Source organism: Lissotriton vulgaris, chromosome 5 (assembly GCF_964263255.1).
Source record: "Lissotriton vulgaris chromosome 5, aLisVul1.2, whole genome shotgun sequence".
Classification (NCBI taxonomy): domain Eukaryota; kingdom Metazoa; phylum Chordata; class Amphibia; order Caudata; family Salamandridae; genus Lissotriton; species Lissotriton vulgaris.
In genome coordinates, this window is record NC_141693.1 from 1747733044 (window position 1) to 1747748156 (window position 15113).

At 42.2% G+C, this 15113-nt stretch overlaps 1 protein-coding gene across 1 annotated transcript in view; it reads right to left on the reverse strand.

The window, feature by feature from the left end:
- Positions 1–10988: 10988 nt before the first annotated feature.
- The window catches only part of CFAP97D1 (CFAP97 domain containing 1), a 662361-nt gene continuing 658236 nt past the window's right edge, over positions 10989–15113 (reverse strand). The window contains exon 6 of the mRNA XM_086920478.1: positions 10989–11438. Coding sequence (XP_086776604.1) covers positions 11181–11438 — 258 coding nt within the window. The 3' untranslated portion in view covers positions 10989–11180. The remainder of the gene's footprint in view (positions 11439–15113) is intronic.

Consider the following 15113-nt stretch of genomic DNA (forward strand, 5'->3'; position numbering starts at 1 on the left):
ACCTTTTCTCTCGGCTGGGACGAATGTTAAGTAGGGATGTCACATTAACCCTCTGCACCTCTTTACATCAGTCAAAGCTGCCAAATGACAAAACTCCTAACTCTCTCCAACAGGAAGATTAATCACCAGAGATATCAATTTTGACACTTTTATTGTTCCCTGAAAATTGCTGGATATACAAAGAACTCTGCAGCGAGAATGAGAAGTGACTGAATATGCTGGCCAGGCCAGATGATTTTGCTACGGGGTCTGATATTGCAGAATCCCTGCAAAACTGGCCCGTAGGAAAATCAGCCTCCCTCCCCTCCAGCCTCCTGTGGAAATGCCTGATGCCTGGTATGGCCATTCTGGCCTTGCTCATAGGTAATCTATTGGCTCAGGGTTTAGAGATAACCAATGTAAACGTTTACTACTCAGCAAGTCCTTCAGGCATTGTGTTCTAAATCTGACGTAAGTGCTGATATGTTAAAAAATCCATAATTGTGGCCACTCAGCTATTTGGGTACTCTGAAAGTTTTACATTTCTTGTTAATAAAGAAGTTACCAAGTTTATTCATTTGTTTGCTTTGTAGTGGTCTTGTGGTACCCTGTTTACTAGCCATTTTGATACTAAGATTGCCAAAAAATGGAACCAATGGAGAGTATGGTTCCTCAATCCTAATCAGCGTGCCAAGCATAGACCATGCCCAAATAGTGCAGTGTATTGTATGTATTTCCTTAGGGGGGCTGTCGGGTTTTTGGAATAAAGTAATGCACAATAGGCAAGGGACAGCCAACCCATCTTCTAGATTCCGGTGCGGTGCCTGTCTAGCAGTATGGAGCCAATAACACACAAAATGTGCCTGCGCAACTAAATATTATTTTTCAAATTTTGGCCATGGAAAGATCTAATGAAGGGAATAAGATGTTTTGATACGAGCATAATAATCTTGGTAAAAGCACCATCCTCATGAGTACTAATCTACCAGTTACCTTGAATGGTACTCCACCTTTAAACTAATGCTGTTATTATTATCAAAATGTTGTCTCCATACATTGACAAAAGAGTTTTCTGAATGCTGAATTTTACTCCTCTGTAATAATATTTCCTCTGTATGCTCGCCACCATCTCCACTGCCAGTGCAAAGAGGATCTTCTATAAGGAGGAACCCTGCTGTGTTCCTCCACGTGCAGCAGAAAGTTGTGCAGCAGAAAGTTGACTATTAACTTAAAACCTGATTGTTGGTTGGGAATACAGTAATGTAATTCAATTCAGCATGGCTTTACCCACGTCCATTCTCTCAACATGAAAGGCCATTCAACAGAATCAGTCCTTTGCTGCATTCAGGAAGGCCGCACTACTGCTATATGCAGTTTGATTCGGTGGGTTACAGCGAACAGTGCATACAGGCTATTTACTGTGGATCTGCCAGGTATGAATCATTATTGGTCTGGTCTAATCAGCCCAGGCAGCAGTGAGGACAACACATTGGGCAAGATATTGGCTAGGATTTTTTTGTCCCTGTTAATCAATGATAGTGGTCTAGAAGATTCGCATAGATTGGAAGGTTAATAGGGTTATGACTATGGCCTCTCTGAGGCAAGGAGGTAATGTTTCGTGTTCGAAGGCCTCATTATACACCACCAGCAGAAATGGGATAAGCTCCATGGCGTACATTTGATAAAACCCAGTCAGGAGGCCATCCCTTCCCGGCACCAAGGCATTTTTCATAGAGCCGATCAACCCTTTTACTGTTCTGGCATAAACAGGGAAAATAGTGTTTCACGTTGACCTCTCTCCAACCATGCCAATGTTGCCTTCTCTAGAAATGTATGTTCATTCTTCCTGTCAGAGGCCACTTTAGTTGTATAGAACTCAGAATAGTACTCAGTAAAAGTGTCCAATATTTCATCTGAACTATATCGGGTGCCTCCATCACTAGACTCTATTTCGATTTTACATGATGGTGCGTACACATGTTGAAACATGCCAACTAGATTGAACCCTGGCCATTCCCACACTCCACATCTCCTACCTGCCGTATATTCCCTAAGAACATTGCTTCTATTTCTGCTGCATCTATGAATTCCGCCTGCTTTAGATTGAGGGCTGCCAGGACAGCTGGGTCTGGCTTATATGCATGTAACTTCTCCAGGAAACTGATTTCAGATTCTAGATTGCTGAGCCTAACAAAAAGTGCTTTAAGGATACTGTATCCCTTTGCAATACATTTTCCTCTAATCACAGTCTTGAATGCTTCCCATAATGTGGCACATGTAGCCACTATTTCTGTCTCTAGCTGTATCACCAGCTTTAGCCATTATCCCATTTCAACTCTAATCTGAGATATTTAACTGCCTTCTGAGACAGCACTGAGCGTGCTTTCATATGTCCATGTACCATAGGGACCACCAATAAAAAAACACTCTGAACCCTTTCACTTCGAGCCAAAACTTCTTGATTCTTTTCTCCGAGTATCTGTTTGCATGTTATGCACACCTCAAGCCTTTTGTTATTCTCTGTCTTACTGCTGTTTATCCTATAATGATGTTGTAAATGTTGTAATTTAGTTTTACCATATATATCTCAGTCTTGTAAAGCACTCTGATGTTTTTGTTATTCTTTGATGCGATGCTGTAATTATTCTCTTACGGTAACTAGCTCTATCATGTAAAGCGCTCTAATACCGCTGGGTCCAGCCAGCGCTATATAAAACCTCTAAAATAAAAATAAAAATATAACCCACAATAACTTCTTCCAGTCTGTTATAGAAGACTATGCTATTTTCACTACGAATAAGAGATCTTACCATTGCAACCTTGGTAGGGCTACAAAGTGCAAGGCAATAAGCTTGATGAAACACGCGCATGTCCCTGAATACCATGCTAGCCTGAACAGCAAATATTCTGACTTTGCAAAAGTAGACACTGCAGGTGGCTATTCTTCATGTCTACGTCCGCTTCAGTCGTATATAACTCAGAACAGTGCTCAGTAAATGTGTCAATATATGTGCAGGTCGAAGTACAAAACCTTGATATGTAGGTAGAACACAACTATTGTTCGCAGCCCCTTTCCATGATAATGGCAATATATGTACTGGCAGTGTGTGGGCACACAGCATTATTTTCATTAGCAGGTGGGAATGGAGTAGGCCAAATAGGGCACTGGACATGACTGATATCAGAACAAAACATTCTACATAGTTACTTAGTATGAGAACATATTAGCAATGATTTTCATATTCATAAACGTCACAGTCTGTGGATGGGATTTTCCTGAACAAACGTTTGTCTTAACAAACACCAATATGCATCCCTACCTCTGCCCGGACTGATATACTTATATGCATTGCAAATGCTAGAAAGCAAACAGTTAGTGCACCATAGGCAAGGTTCAGAGCGCACATAGACAGTGGTAGGCTGAGGTTAAGACATATCTTATCTGTCTAAAATATAATATAAGGGTGGGTGTGTCTTTTTAAAGCCTAGTTTCCAGAATTGTTTCAGACCTTTAGAGAGAAAGCCTGCTTATCGAATGTTTTCTATATGTTACCCTTGGAAGAGCACACAACACCAACTGACAACAAAAGCCATACGAGAGGAATTACCTTAAGTGAAAGAAAGCAGTGCTGATCCTATTCACTAACAGCCTGATTCATCAAGCCGAAATCAGTTCGCAAAGGGCCAGATTCTGAGAATCTGGCCCTTTGCGAGCTCTATTTTTGCATTTGGGATTCATCATCCCAAATGCAAAAATCGGTAATAGCGATGTCGCAATTTTGCGAGGAATTACATTTAAGGAATCTCTATTTGAGATTCCTTAAATGCAATTCATCATCCATCTAAAAATTGCGAATTCGCAATTTCGGCACGCTATTTACTGCGAGGTCAACCCTCGTGGTAAATAGCGAAAACTCAGAAAAATGCTTTTAAAAGCATTTTTCTAAGTTGCATGTTGCACACACACATGTCCTTTGGACATGGGTGTGCGCAACACCTGTTTCAATTTGCATTTAAGGGGTGCTACAGGGTATCCTTTGGACACCCCTGGCACCCTTTAAATCGCTATCTTATTTGCGATTAGCTAATTGCTAATCGCAAATAAGGAATGCTCCCCATTCATTCCTATGGGCCAAAGTTATTCCTTATTTGCGATTAGCAATTTGCTAATCGCAAATAAGGATTGTGTAGGAATCGCAAATCTTTTTGCGATTCCTACATGAATCCCGTTTTGCGAGTCTGTAATAGGGATTCCTTATGAATCGCTATTATAGACTCGCAACACGGGTCAATGATGAACCAGGCTGTATGTTAATGAAATTGTAGTTGCTATATGCTAAGTACTCTATAGTGCTAAAAATGTTCCTGCCTTCGATGTTATGAGAAGAGTGAGGCAGATGGATCCAAGATTCTGTCACATGGAACCCAGAGGAGGACATGAGGGGCTTTACATCTCCAATGACATCCAGTCCGTTTGGGCATAATGTGAAAACTAGCTTTAGCCGCAAATATTTATACACCCACTGTCGCTGCCCTGCGACCCTTAATGCTCACTACACTGTACAGCTTGTGAAAGCGGACTAAGGATTTCACAGACCTCCAGAATGATTCAGCATGAGGAAAAAAGAATGATAGCTATGCTAGAAGGGACATCATTTAAGAGGCACTAGTGAAGCCTAGGCAAGAGTCAGACAAGTTAACAATTGTGGCCAAGAAACAAATAAACAAGAACAGAATTCTAAAGGCACTGATAAAATGGTACAGCCTAACAATTCATTGTTCTCCACAATGGACGGTTAGGTTGTAGGTTAGCTATTTCATGGAAATGTTCCAAGTAATAGAAGGCTAATTTCTCTCTACTGTTTGGTGAGGATGTGCAAAGCGTCATTTGGAATACGTATATTTGCTCCACAATAGTTGCTAGACCAAACTATAGCTAGTTAAGCCATACTCTGCTCAAAGGGCTACTGAGATATGCACCTGTACCTTCCACACTCAATTAGGAAGATCGCCACTTATACTCTTATTATTCCTCTGAGAAAAATAAGATACACATGGTTTACATTCTTTTCTGTTCTGTGGATCGATCATATAGTACAAATGTAAAAATACAATGCTAAGCCTCAGAATTTCTGTTCTCAGTTTCCGATCGATGTTGTGGCGTGATGGGTTTTGTTTGGATTTACTCATGCAAACACGAAGGGCGCTGAAGGACATTGGGGTTTTGCTTGAGGGGAGTAAAGAACCTTCTCAAGGAATGTTCACAATCCATGTCAGAGTGAACTATAACCTGTGCTTAACCCTCTGGCAGCTTGTCACAAAAACAGTCAGGCTTAAGTTAGAGGCAATGTGTAAAGTATATGCAGCATTCATACAGTAATAAAGAGAAAACACACCACAAGAAAAATCCCACAAAATTTCGAAAAATAGACCAAATGTTATAAAATTATACCACAATATCAAATATCAAATCAGTAGAACCAGAGATATTCGATTTTAAAGTATACCACATAAAAGCAGAAAGCCCCACTTACAGACATCTGAAAAGTCTCAATTTCAGGCTTACCACGATGGAGCATGAGTCAGATACAGGGAACAAGTTAGTCCTGCTGAAAAAGTTACCATCTCATAGTTCACATGAAGATTCCAGTTCCCAGTAAAGGAGGCCGCGAGGAGGTCATAACCGATGGTCATTGCTGTAGCTCGAAGAGCAGGCCTGGTGTCACGAATAGTTGTCCCTGCAGAGTGAAGATCCGGTTGGGCTCGTGGACATTGTTACTGGAGCTACACATTGGCGGTCACTGTGATCTGTTGTTGCTGTAGCGCGAAGTGTACATCTTGTGGTGCTGGTCATCTGCTGGTGGTCCCTGTAACGTGAAGAGCCTGGTTCACTGGAGCTTTCAGCTGCCGTTCATTGAGGGTGGCAGAGTCTGGGCACGAATGGGCCTGCCTATTCATGGTCACTAAGAGCCTTAAACATAAGGATTTCACCTCTTCTTGTGGAGAAATAAACTCTGATGCCAGCCAAGTGTTCTAGAACTGGGGAGGCACTTTTTGGGAATGAGGGATCAGGCAGGTCCAGTTGCAGGTCCAAACAGGTGCATCAGGTCAGCTGGGCAGTTGGAGGGAGGCCTCTGGAAATTGCTGTGTCCCTCTAGTCAACTGACCCTTAGTGGCACCCAGTTTAGCTTGGGATGAAGGGAGCAGGTCCAGTCTTCCTACGTAGAGGCAAGTGCAGGCCTCAAGGAGCAGTCAAGTCTTCTGAAGAATAAGGCAGGGCAGTCCTCTGAAAGCAGCACATCAGTCCTGTGAATAATGAGGCAGGCATCAAGAAGTAGGGTAGTCCTCTGGAGGACAAGGCAGTTATTCTTCTGTAGTCCACATTTCAAGGAGTGTACTGAAGAATTCGTCTGTGGGTCCAATATTTATACCTGGTAGCAGCCTTTGAAGTGGGGGAAACTTCTAGGCTATCCACCTTCGGTTCTGGAAATTTTCTTTCTTCCCATGTCCATGCTCCAAGAGGTCTAGGGTGACATAAGGCTGGTGTTAAGATCCTCTTTGAGTGTGGTAGAGGAAGCCCTATAAATTTAAGTGGGGCAGGATACAGTTCCGCCCACCCATTATGGTAGGGTGGCCCATCCTGCCAATATCTAGTCCCCTTTGTCTCACTGTCTGGGAAGAATACACAAAGCCTTACACACAAAGGAGCTACAGGGGTAGAAAACAGGTCATCCCCCACTCATATACTCATACACAACACAGGACCTGTTCACACAGTGAATCTCATCCTCAGATACTATGATGTCCATTGGGACAGCCGTTAATCTTATACCGTCTGTACTTTAAGGATCTGGGTCACCACTTAAAAGTGAAGAAAAGTTAACATTTTTAACTGTTGCGTTGATTCTAACTGGTGATGCCCCCAATCAATCCCCTCCCCTCATGCGAAGAATGTACTTCAAGTGAGTGAGAAGAGATTAAGAAAGAGTAAATGTGTGAAAGGGATGGTACTGCCTCACGCGAGTAACACCATAAAGTGTGTGATGTGCACGCGGCCGAAACAAGAACCACAAAAGACCAATGTTCCACAGGTACATTTCCCATGTGGTAGTCGTTCAGTGTGTGAGCTCACGGCGCCGGTTAAAAGTGCCTCCCTTGTAGGCAACAAAATCTGGTTTCTGAACAAGTTCAGTAACTGTAACAACGCAAACATTATCTACAGACTCACGTGTCTGTGTGACCTTCATTATATTGGTCTCTCGACACGGAGAGTCAAAGTCAGGATACAAGAACACTTGAGTACTCTAAGTACAGGAAAACTTACAACCAAATTGGTACAGTATTTCCAGACTTTAAACCATACTCCGAGATACATGCTTGAGAAGGTACTAGGTAACATCGAAAACAGATTAAGCAGCTTTAAAGTGGTGACCCAGGTCAATAATGTACAGACGGTACATAATAGATTGGTAAGGATCTGAGGATGAGATTTACAGTGTGAACAGGTCCTATGTGTGTATAAGAATACACAAAGGCCAAGTGCCAACTGTTCAGGGTCATGTTACCCAGGACACAGGTTACAGGAACCAAATGGTTAAGGCCAGAAAATAGAAACTTTGTAAAAGTGTCATTTTCACAGTTTTGACTTAAAATCCAGCTTTATTATTAAAAAGGATTTGAAATCACAATTCTTTTGAGACCAAACATGTAATTTTAACTGTTCCCAATCAGAATTAGCAATGTTTAAATGTAATAGGGTAACCCAATGTTATCGGATGGGACAGGTAGGCCTCACTGTAGTGAAAAACTATTTGTTTTTGTTTTTCACTACAGGGACATGCAAAATTCAGAAACACTTGTCCTACCATTTATTCAAAATGCACCCTGCCCTCGGGGCAGTGTAAAGTCTACTATAGCGGTGGCTTATATGTATTAAAAAGGGAGTTCCAGGCCTGGCAGAATATTTATTTTTCCAGGTCTTGTTGGCAGTTTAAAACTTGCCACAGCCTGAAATGAAATCCCTGAGATATGTTTTGAAGGGCTAATTAAGTGGGTGGCTTTATAAATGCTGCTGGCGCATTAGTAGCATTTAATTTACAGGTCCTGAGTACATGAAGTACCACATTACTGGGTGTAAGCCAATTTTACTATGAGAGCACAAGCATTCTAGCACTGGCTAGCAGTGGTAAAAAGTCTCAATGTCCAACATGCAGTAATCCTTCAGACTGTCTCTCTGGAAGATATACATGGATTGGAAACTGCCTGGAGGAAAAGACCTTGAAAATGGTTATAATAAAGAGACCGCCTTTACTTGAATTATTTAAGGTGTACCCATTCAGAATCGATGACTGTTTTTGAGCATGTTGTCTCAGTGGCTCGAGAACTAGGACAACACTGGAATGTAAACTATTTCAATTCCTGCAATTAAATTGAAATTTGGATGGCCTGCCACTGACATAATGGTATTTTGAACACTGATGCTGTAGCAGTTGTTGCAAAGGTTTGTCCAATGCAGATGACACGGTCCAAGAGCCTGATTCAGAATTTGCCAGACAGATAGCCCATCACAAACGTGACAGATATTCAGTTTGACTTATTACAAATGCATTATATCCTAATGTAATTGTAGGAAGATGGAATGGATATTCCTCTTGTTTGTGACACAGTGCCGTCTGTCAAACTCCAAATTCAGGCCCTAAGTGGCACAATATATTTTATATGGATAAATAAAAGGTTTCGCGTTGACCTTTGCTATAATGGCAACCACAGGCCATTTCACAACACAATAATCAAAAGCAAAATCTGCACACCTCTTATAGATTGGCTTTGGTGGAGATCCCAGGACTTCAACGGGTGGGCAAGCAGCATGGCTTCACTATATTAGAGAAACCATCACAACCATTAGACCCGAGAGCAGAGGACGGCCCGGGACCAGGGTTCGAATCCCGGCGCGGCAGGTTTCTGGACCAGGGTCAGCGGACTCGATAATTCTCTCGCCTCGGTGCCCACTCTGATCAGCGATCACACTCGGCAACTCTGGGCATTAGCTTGCCTCATCTTCACTAACGGCCCCACCAGACCGCCGGGGATGCCTGGTCTCACCCTGGAGATACCCATTAAGGGACCATCTCTCAGGGAAGCCAGGAAGGGTTTCGCAGCGGTCGAAGCGCCTTGGGACCCTCCGGGTAAGTAGTGCGCTATATAAATGCCTATACATTACATTATACATTACATTACATTACATTACAAAGCAAGCCTGCGGGATGATCCGGCAGTGGCTTGCTCGGCAGTGTCCAAGGGGAGTTGGTGAGATGTTATAAGGAGATTAAATCAACATCCCTTCTGGAAAGTCTCTCAGGAACACTAACAATAATATTTCTAGGGATTAAAGAAACCTATTGATTTGAGGACTTCCTGGATGAGGTGCAACCGGCCCTAGTGAGGGAGGAAGCTGTACATCCAGATTAGGCACGGAACTCTTCCCATGGGCACATTTACCAACCATTGAAGGAGTGAGGTATTGAATTGATCTTCCTGTGGTTTGGACAAGAAATGGAGGCATATGCCTCATTTTTCGGCGTCAACCTATAAGAAATCTAGGGCCAAATGGTTGACTCAGCTCTCCAGAAATCTAGGGACATCACGTTGCCATGAGGCCGATAGGGTTTTGAAAACAGACACACACCAGCCTAATACTTACACAGTCTCTAAATACTTGCTCTCAGTTTGGTGCATCAGGAAAAGGTTTCTGTGATGCCTTGTCTTTCCTCGATAGGAATGAAGCCTGACCTTACCATGTGGCACCTGATCATTCTGAAGAATTATGAGGTGATGTATGGTCGATAGCAATCACGCAACTCCCTAATCTCTCTTCCAAGCACAACCTGGCACATTGGAGCAAAATGCATGTAAATATCTACTATAAGGTCTTAGTGATTTTAAAATATTTTATTCGAGCACTATGCTCTTTGGAAATAGCAACATGACAATGACAGTCTTTTATTAAATATTCTCCGACCAATAGCGGGTCCTTGAGAAAGTGCTGGGGGTGGTGCGGCGGGTGGGGGAGGGCCAGGGTGGGGGGTGGTAAACGACAGCATACGGCCGAACGGAGGTAAGTAAAGAAAGTAATAAATAAAACTAATTACATTGCCGCTACTGCAATGCCAAATGGCGATGCAGCGTGTATGCTGTAGTTTACTACCCCCACCCTACCCCTCTCCACCCCACCACCACGCAGCACTCCCTCTTGGAGCCGCTATTGACCCAGACCTTGGACAATATGGTTGGCATAGCAGACCCCTCTAGATTTGGCTGTAGGATCTCTTGGAGGTTTTTGTCCCATGTAATTTTGTCTAAAGGGGGTAGTTGTTAATAAGTGTTCTATTTTATCAGAGGTAATAGATTTAAACTAGTTTATAGAATTTTTTGTAATATATTTTATATAGTTTCATCTGAATTGACTTCGGTGGAGAGTTTGTGTGCTCAGTTAGGTAATGCACTTTATAGCTGTGTAGTTTTACTTATACTGAGTCGTGTTATATGATGTTGTGCACTTTTGTGGTTCTGTGAACCGAAATAAAGTTATTGAATGGAATGGATACGTAAAGAAGATAGGGGACATAACTTCAGATTTGCTGCATGGACCATGGTGGCAATCATCGAAAATGTGTAATCTTCCTCCCAGGCAGCAATACAGATCATGCAGAATGGTAGTTGAATTTGTATGTAATCTTCATGGGTTGGCCTATGTGGGCAGGGATGCCAGATGGTTTGTGGGATGTGCAGGTATATAAGTCAAAGGGTTTATAGAAACCACGCATATACTCAAAAGTGAAGCCAAAGGTGGGACACACCACCAACTGGTCAAGCTCTGACATGATGTTGACGAGGAAAAATAAAACGGGCAAACAGAACTACTCCGTTTTCATTGCAGAATGGCATTTCAGCATACATAGCATGGACTCTGAAACATAAATAGCAAATATTTATTGTAGGGGATTAAAAAACATGCAGAATTTCGCCATAGAGTTAAGACATTTATAATTGCAAACTCACTGTTACAGAATCGAGTATGTACACAGGTTAAAGGTATAGAATGTACATAATTATACCTTGTGGTTGCTTTTTTATTGTTTTGCATTACTCCTTTTACAGTGCTGCTTGAGGAGTTTCAAATGTCCTAGGCTTTCCTTCATTCATTACAAAGAGAGCACGTTCTTGGCCCTTTTCTTGCCTCGATTTCTGGGTCTGCCCATCTTCATGTTCGAACGTGGTCCCTGGAGCAAGGGCAAGACAGGGGGAAAGAGCCCTGTGCCCGAAGGTTTTGTTTTCGCTGCATCAGAGCCAACGTTGACGTGAGAATCACATTCACACAGAGGGATTTCATCGAAGACGATTTCGCCTCCTTCACTCTTCCTGGCGTTTTCATCAATGGCACTGAACAGGTCACGCATCACCTGGGTAGAGACAGGAGAAGTTACATTGTAAGCTGGCATCACGGGACACCCCAATGTCCATCCACTGTCTAACTTGATTATTATTGTATGTCAGAAAGCAAAAGATAACAAGTCAAAAGTGCATCAACAAACCTTGACATCTGGTTGTTATTGTTCTTGGAACTAGAGTAAACTCTCGTTTAAACATTACTGTGCATGCTGTTTCCATCAATAATAGGTTATGGAATGTAAACGCCCCTTACCTACATTAGGAACCTGAACCTGAACCAAAAGGTGCCATAACACATGTAGCCAATGCGCAAACACTGCCCTTACAATTCATTCTTAACATTAACGACGTGTATATTCTGAGGCAGGCACACATTTTCAACATCACTAATCAATGCATTTATTTACTAAGAATTACAAATATCACTGACTGTAATTGCATTGGGTTGTTGTATTGCTGTATTTCAGATTGTCTCCCAAACGGAGTGTCGTGCAGGGATTGACAAAGTTGCAAGTGATATCACAGCAACATTTCAGCAAGTTCAATGACATGAACCTTGAAAACTTCAAACTCTCAACTCTCACAGAATGCCAAATCACTTGGATTCACACCAAAGTCCACCTTAAGGAACACACTGCAAAAATACAAAGAATGCTTGATACTAGCTCCATTCCCACTCCTTGCTGGCCCACACCATCTTCAAAATAAGCTGCATCATTTACAAAGCCATCATGACCAGCACCCATACTTAAGCTTAGCTCTTAAAGATGTCCTCATCATACCCGACTCCACCAGACCTGGTAGCACTGAATTCAAAGACTTGTTGCAGGAATAATAAACTATATGAACATAAAGCTGTAAATTATGCATCCAATTGGTAATTTCAATAAACAACCATAGCTATTAAACCTAGGGGAAACTAACTAACTGTTTTCTTCATAGGTTTGTGCTGATTGAAATCCAGTTCATTCAGAGCGATCCACTGCAGCTAATTAATGAAAGTGTCATGACACTGTTGCTGCTTGTGAGATATTGGGATATTAATTGAGAGGGGTGAGAACCCACCTCAAACAATAATTGCAATTCTTGCCAGGATGAACCACTAAAGTCACTAAAAACCTGAGCTCATCCCCGTGGTAGCTAATACACAGAGCAGGCAGGCTTAACTTTGAGGCAATGTGTAAGTATTTATGCATTACTGAAATAGGAATAAAGTCACAACACAACGAAATCCTAAACCAATTTACGAAAAAGTAATAGTGAAAAGTAGAAGTTTTAATACATAAAATGAGAACGAAACGGAATTATGAATTTTTAAAAGGTTTAAATGTAAAAACAGCACCTGCACAAAAGGTACTATGCGTCAGCTGCAGTGGCACGTCATGGTCGACTGAGATGGGACAAGGGTTGTATACAGAAACCAGGCTTAACCCGTTGGAAAGTTTTAAAATGCTCAGTGGGGTAAGATGCAGGCTGTGGCTGAAGTGGGCTTCATGCTGTTGGATACCTGCTGGATACTATCTTGGTAAATCTGTTGAGCTCTGAGGGTGAAGAAATTAGAATTTTGTGCCTTCACCAGCCGGATACAATTTGCACCTTCATCCGATAGAGATTTCTACCTTTGGACTTTGTCAGTTTTGTGGAGCTTGGATTATTCCAATGGGAAAGGTTGCAGGCTTTAGCCAAAGAGGGCTACACGAGGCCAGACACTGTCTCTGCAAGAGCCTACTGAATTGGATTTACTGCTGCATAAAGAACATAGCAGGACCTACAGGGATCTTTGGCTCAGCATCAGGGACATTTTAAGGATATTTGTGGTCCTGGGCCAAACGTATTTTGAGGGCCCCTGTTTGGGACAGTTTCAAATTTATGATTCAATTTTAGCTCGTTCATGCCCTCTTTGGCCAGCGCACTCGTCTAAATTCTAAATGTGTTTACATCCAATATTCAAGGATAGTGACGTGTGTTTTCAATATTGTAACACAGCAGCTCACTAATATTAATGCGGATAATCTCTATAACAGCCTCCCATTTCTCATATGTGAGGTCTGTTTTGATCTAAAAGAAAAAATGTTTAATGGATGTTGTATAAAACGTAGATACAGCATTTCTCAGCAAATTTTCTGTAACAGACTTTCACATATCACCCATACTAAAAATAAATTTTAAAAAATGGTATTTCAAACAATCTTTAGAAAAATTATTCAAGCTCAAAAGAGCAAGACTTTGCAGAACAGAGAAGAATATCAGGGGGGCCCTGAAAGGCTAGGGCCATAGCCCATTTTAACCATGCCTTAAGAAGTCTCTACCCAGAGGTAATGCACTTCCATCACATTGGCTTGACAGGTTGATCACAGTCCCCCACTAGTTCTCAAAGCTGAAAATTGGCAAAAGGTATCTAAGTCTCAGGATTCAAGATTTGTTAGGTGGAGTACACTTTGACATTAGTCAAGGATCCAGGACCTTGGGGACAACACTTGGGGGGTCAAGACTCACTCCAAAAGAGGCCAGCAGCAGGGTCCAGGGCAGGTGCACTTGGAACTAGTCAGGTCAAAATGCAGGAAAAGGGTCATAACATGTTCTGAGGAAGGTACTGTGGGTGTCACATTTATTGACACCAGCCTGGGGGTGGGGATGACTGCTGGACCCTCTCTACCCAACGGGTAAACGCATGCACTTTTGCAGCACTCCCTGTGTGCAATGAGTACCAAGGTACCTCTCTGTGCCCAAAACAAATATAGTATACCCTTTCTTCCCATGTGCAGCGCTTTCATTTACACCCTATTGGTGTGGCCAGGGAAATGCATAACCCCTCCCCTCCGGTCACTTTAAACCAGTTCTGGGGGCAGCTCCTCTTCCATTACCCACATCGGCTTGTGACAGAACAGTTCCTTTGAAGGTACGTTCCTGTGCACAGACCAGATGGTCAGCCTGCAAGAGAAACAGATACCCAAGGCCATTGGTTCACCTCCTAGAGCAAGTTGATAACTCCTGGATGACAGTTGCAGATCATGCAAATGGGCCTCTAGAGGCATTAGGCAGGTAACAGGTCCCTTTCTAAAAGTACCTGTACTAAATTATGTATTACAAATCCGACTTTACCAATGAATTGGGCTTGTAATAAACTTTTTGGGAAGTCCAAGAATTTACGTTGTAGCTGTTTCTTAGGAGGAGTTACCATTATTAAAATTAATACTGTATCCCAATGCTTTCCATTGGAATAGCTGACCCTGCTACTGGGAAAATGGCTTTTAAGGCTTTTTTACTGTAATAACATGTTTAAAATTAAACCTTTACATGTCCTACTCTTAAATACCATGCACCCTGCCTTATGGGAAGTAAAGCCTGCGTAGGGGTTGACTTATTAATATTTGAAAAGAAGGTTTGGGTTTGTCAAAAGGGGTGATTTTGGCTGTTTGAAATTGCATTTTAAACCTGCACAGTGATGCAACACATGGCAGGCCTGCAGTCATGTTTGCATTGTCAATATGTGTTGCAGTCCACTAGTGACATTTAACATGCTGGCCTTGAGTACACTTTGGGTACCACGCAGTAGGAACTTGAAGGTAAGCTATATATGCCAATTAGGGGGTATGTCAATGTCATCATGTTGAAAGGGGAGCACAGGCACTTTATCCCTGGTTAGCAGATGTAACATTCACAGAGTTCTACTGCTAGCAAAAACA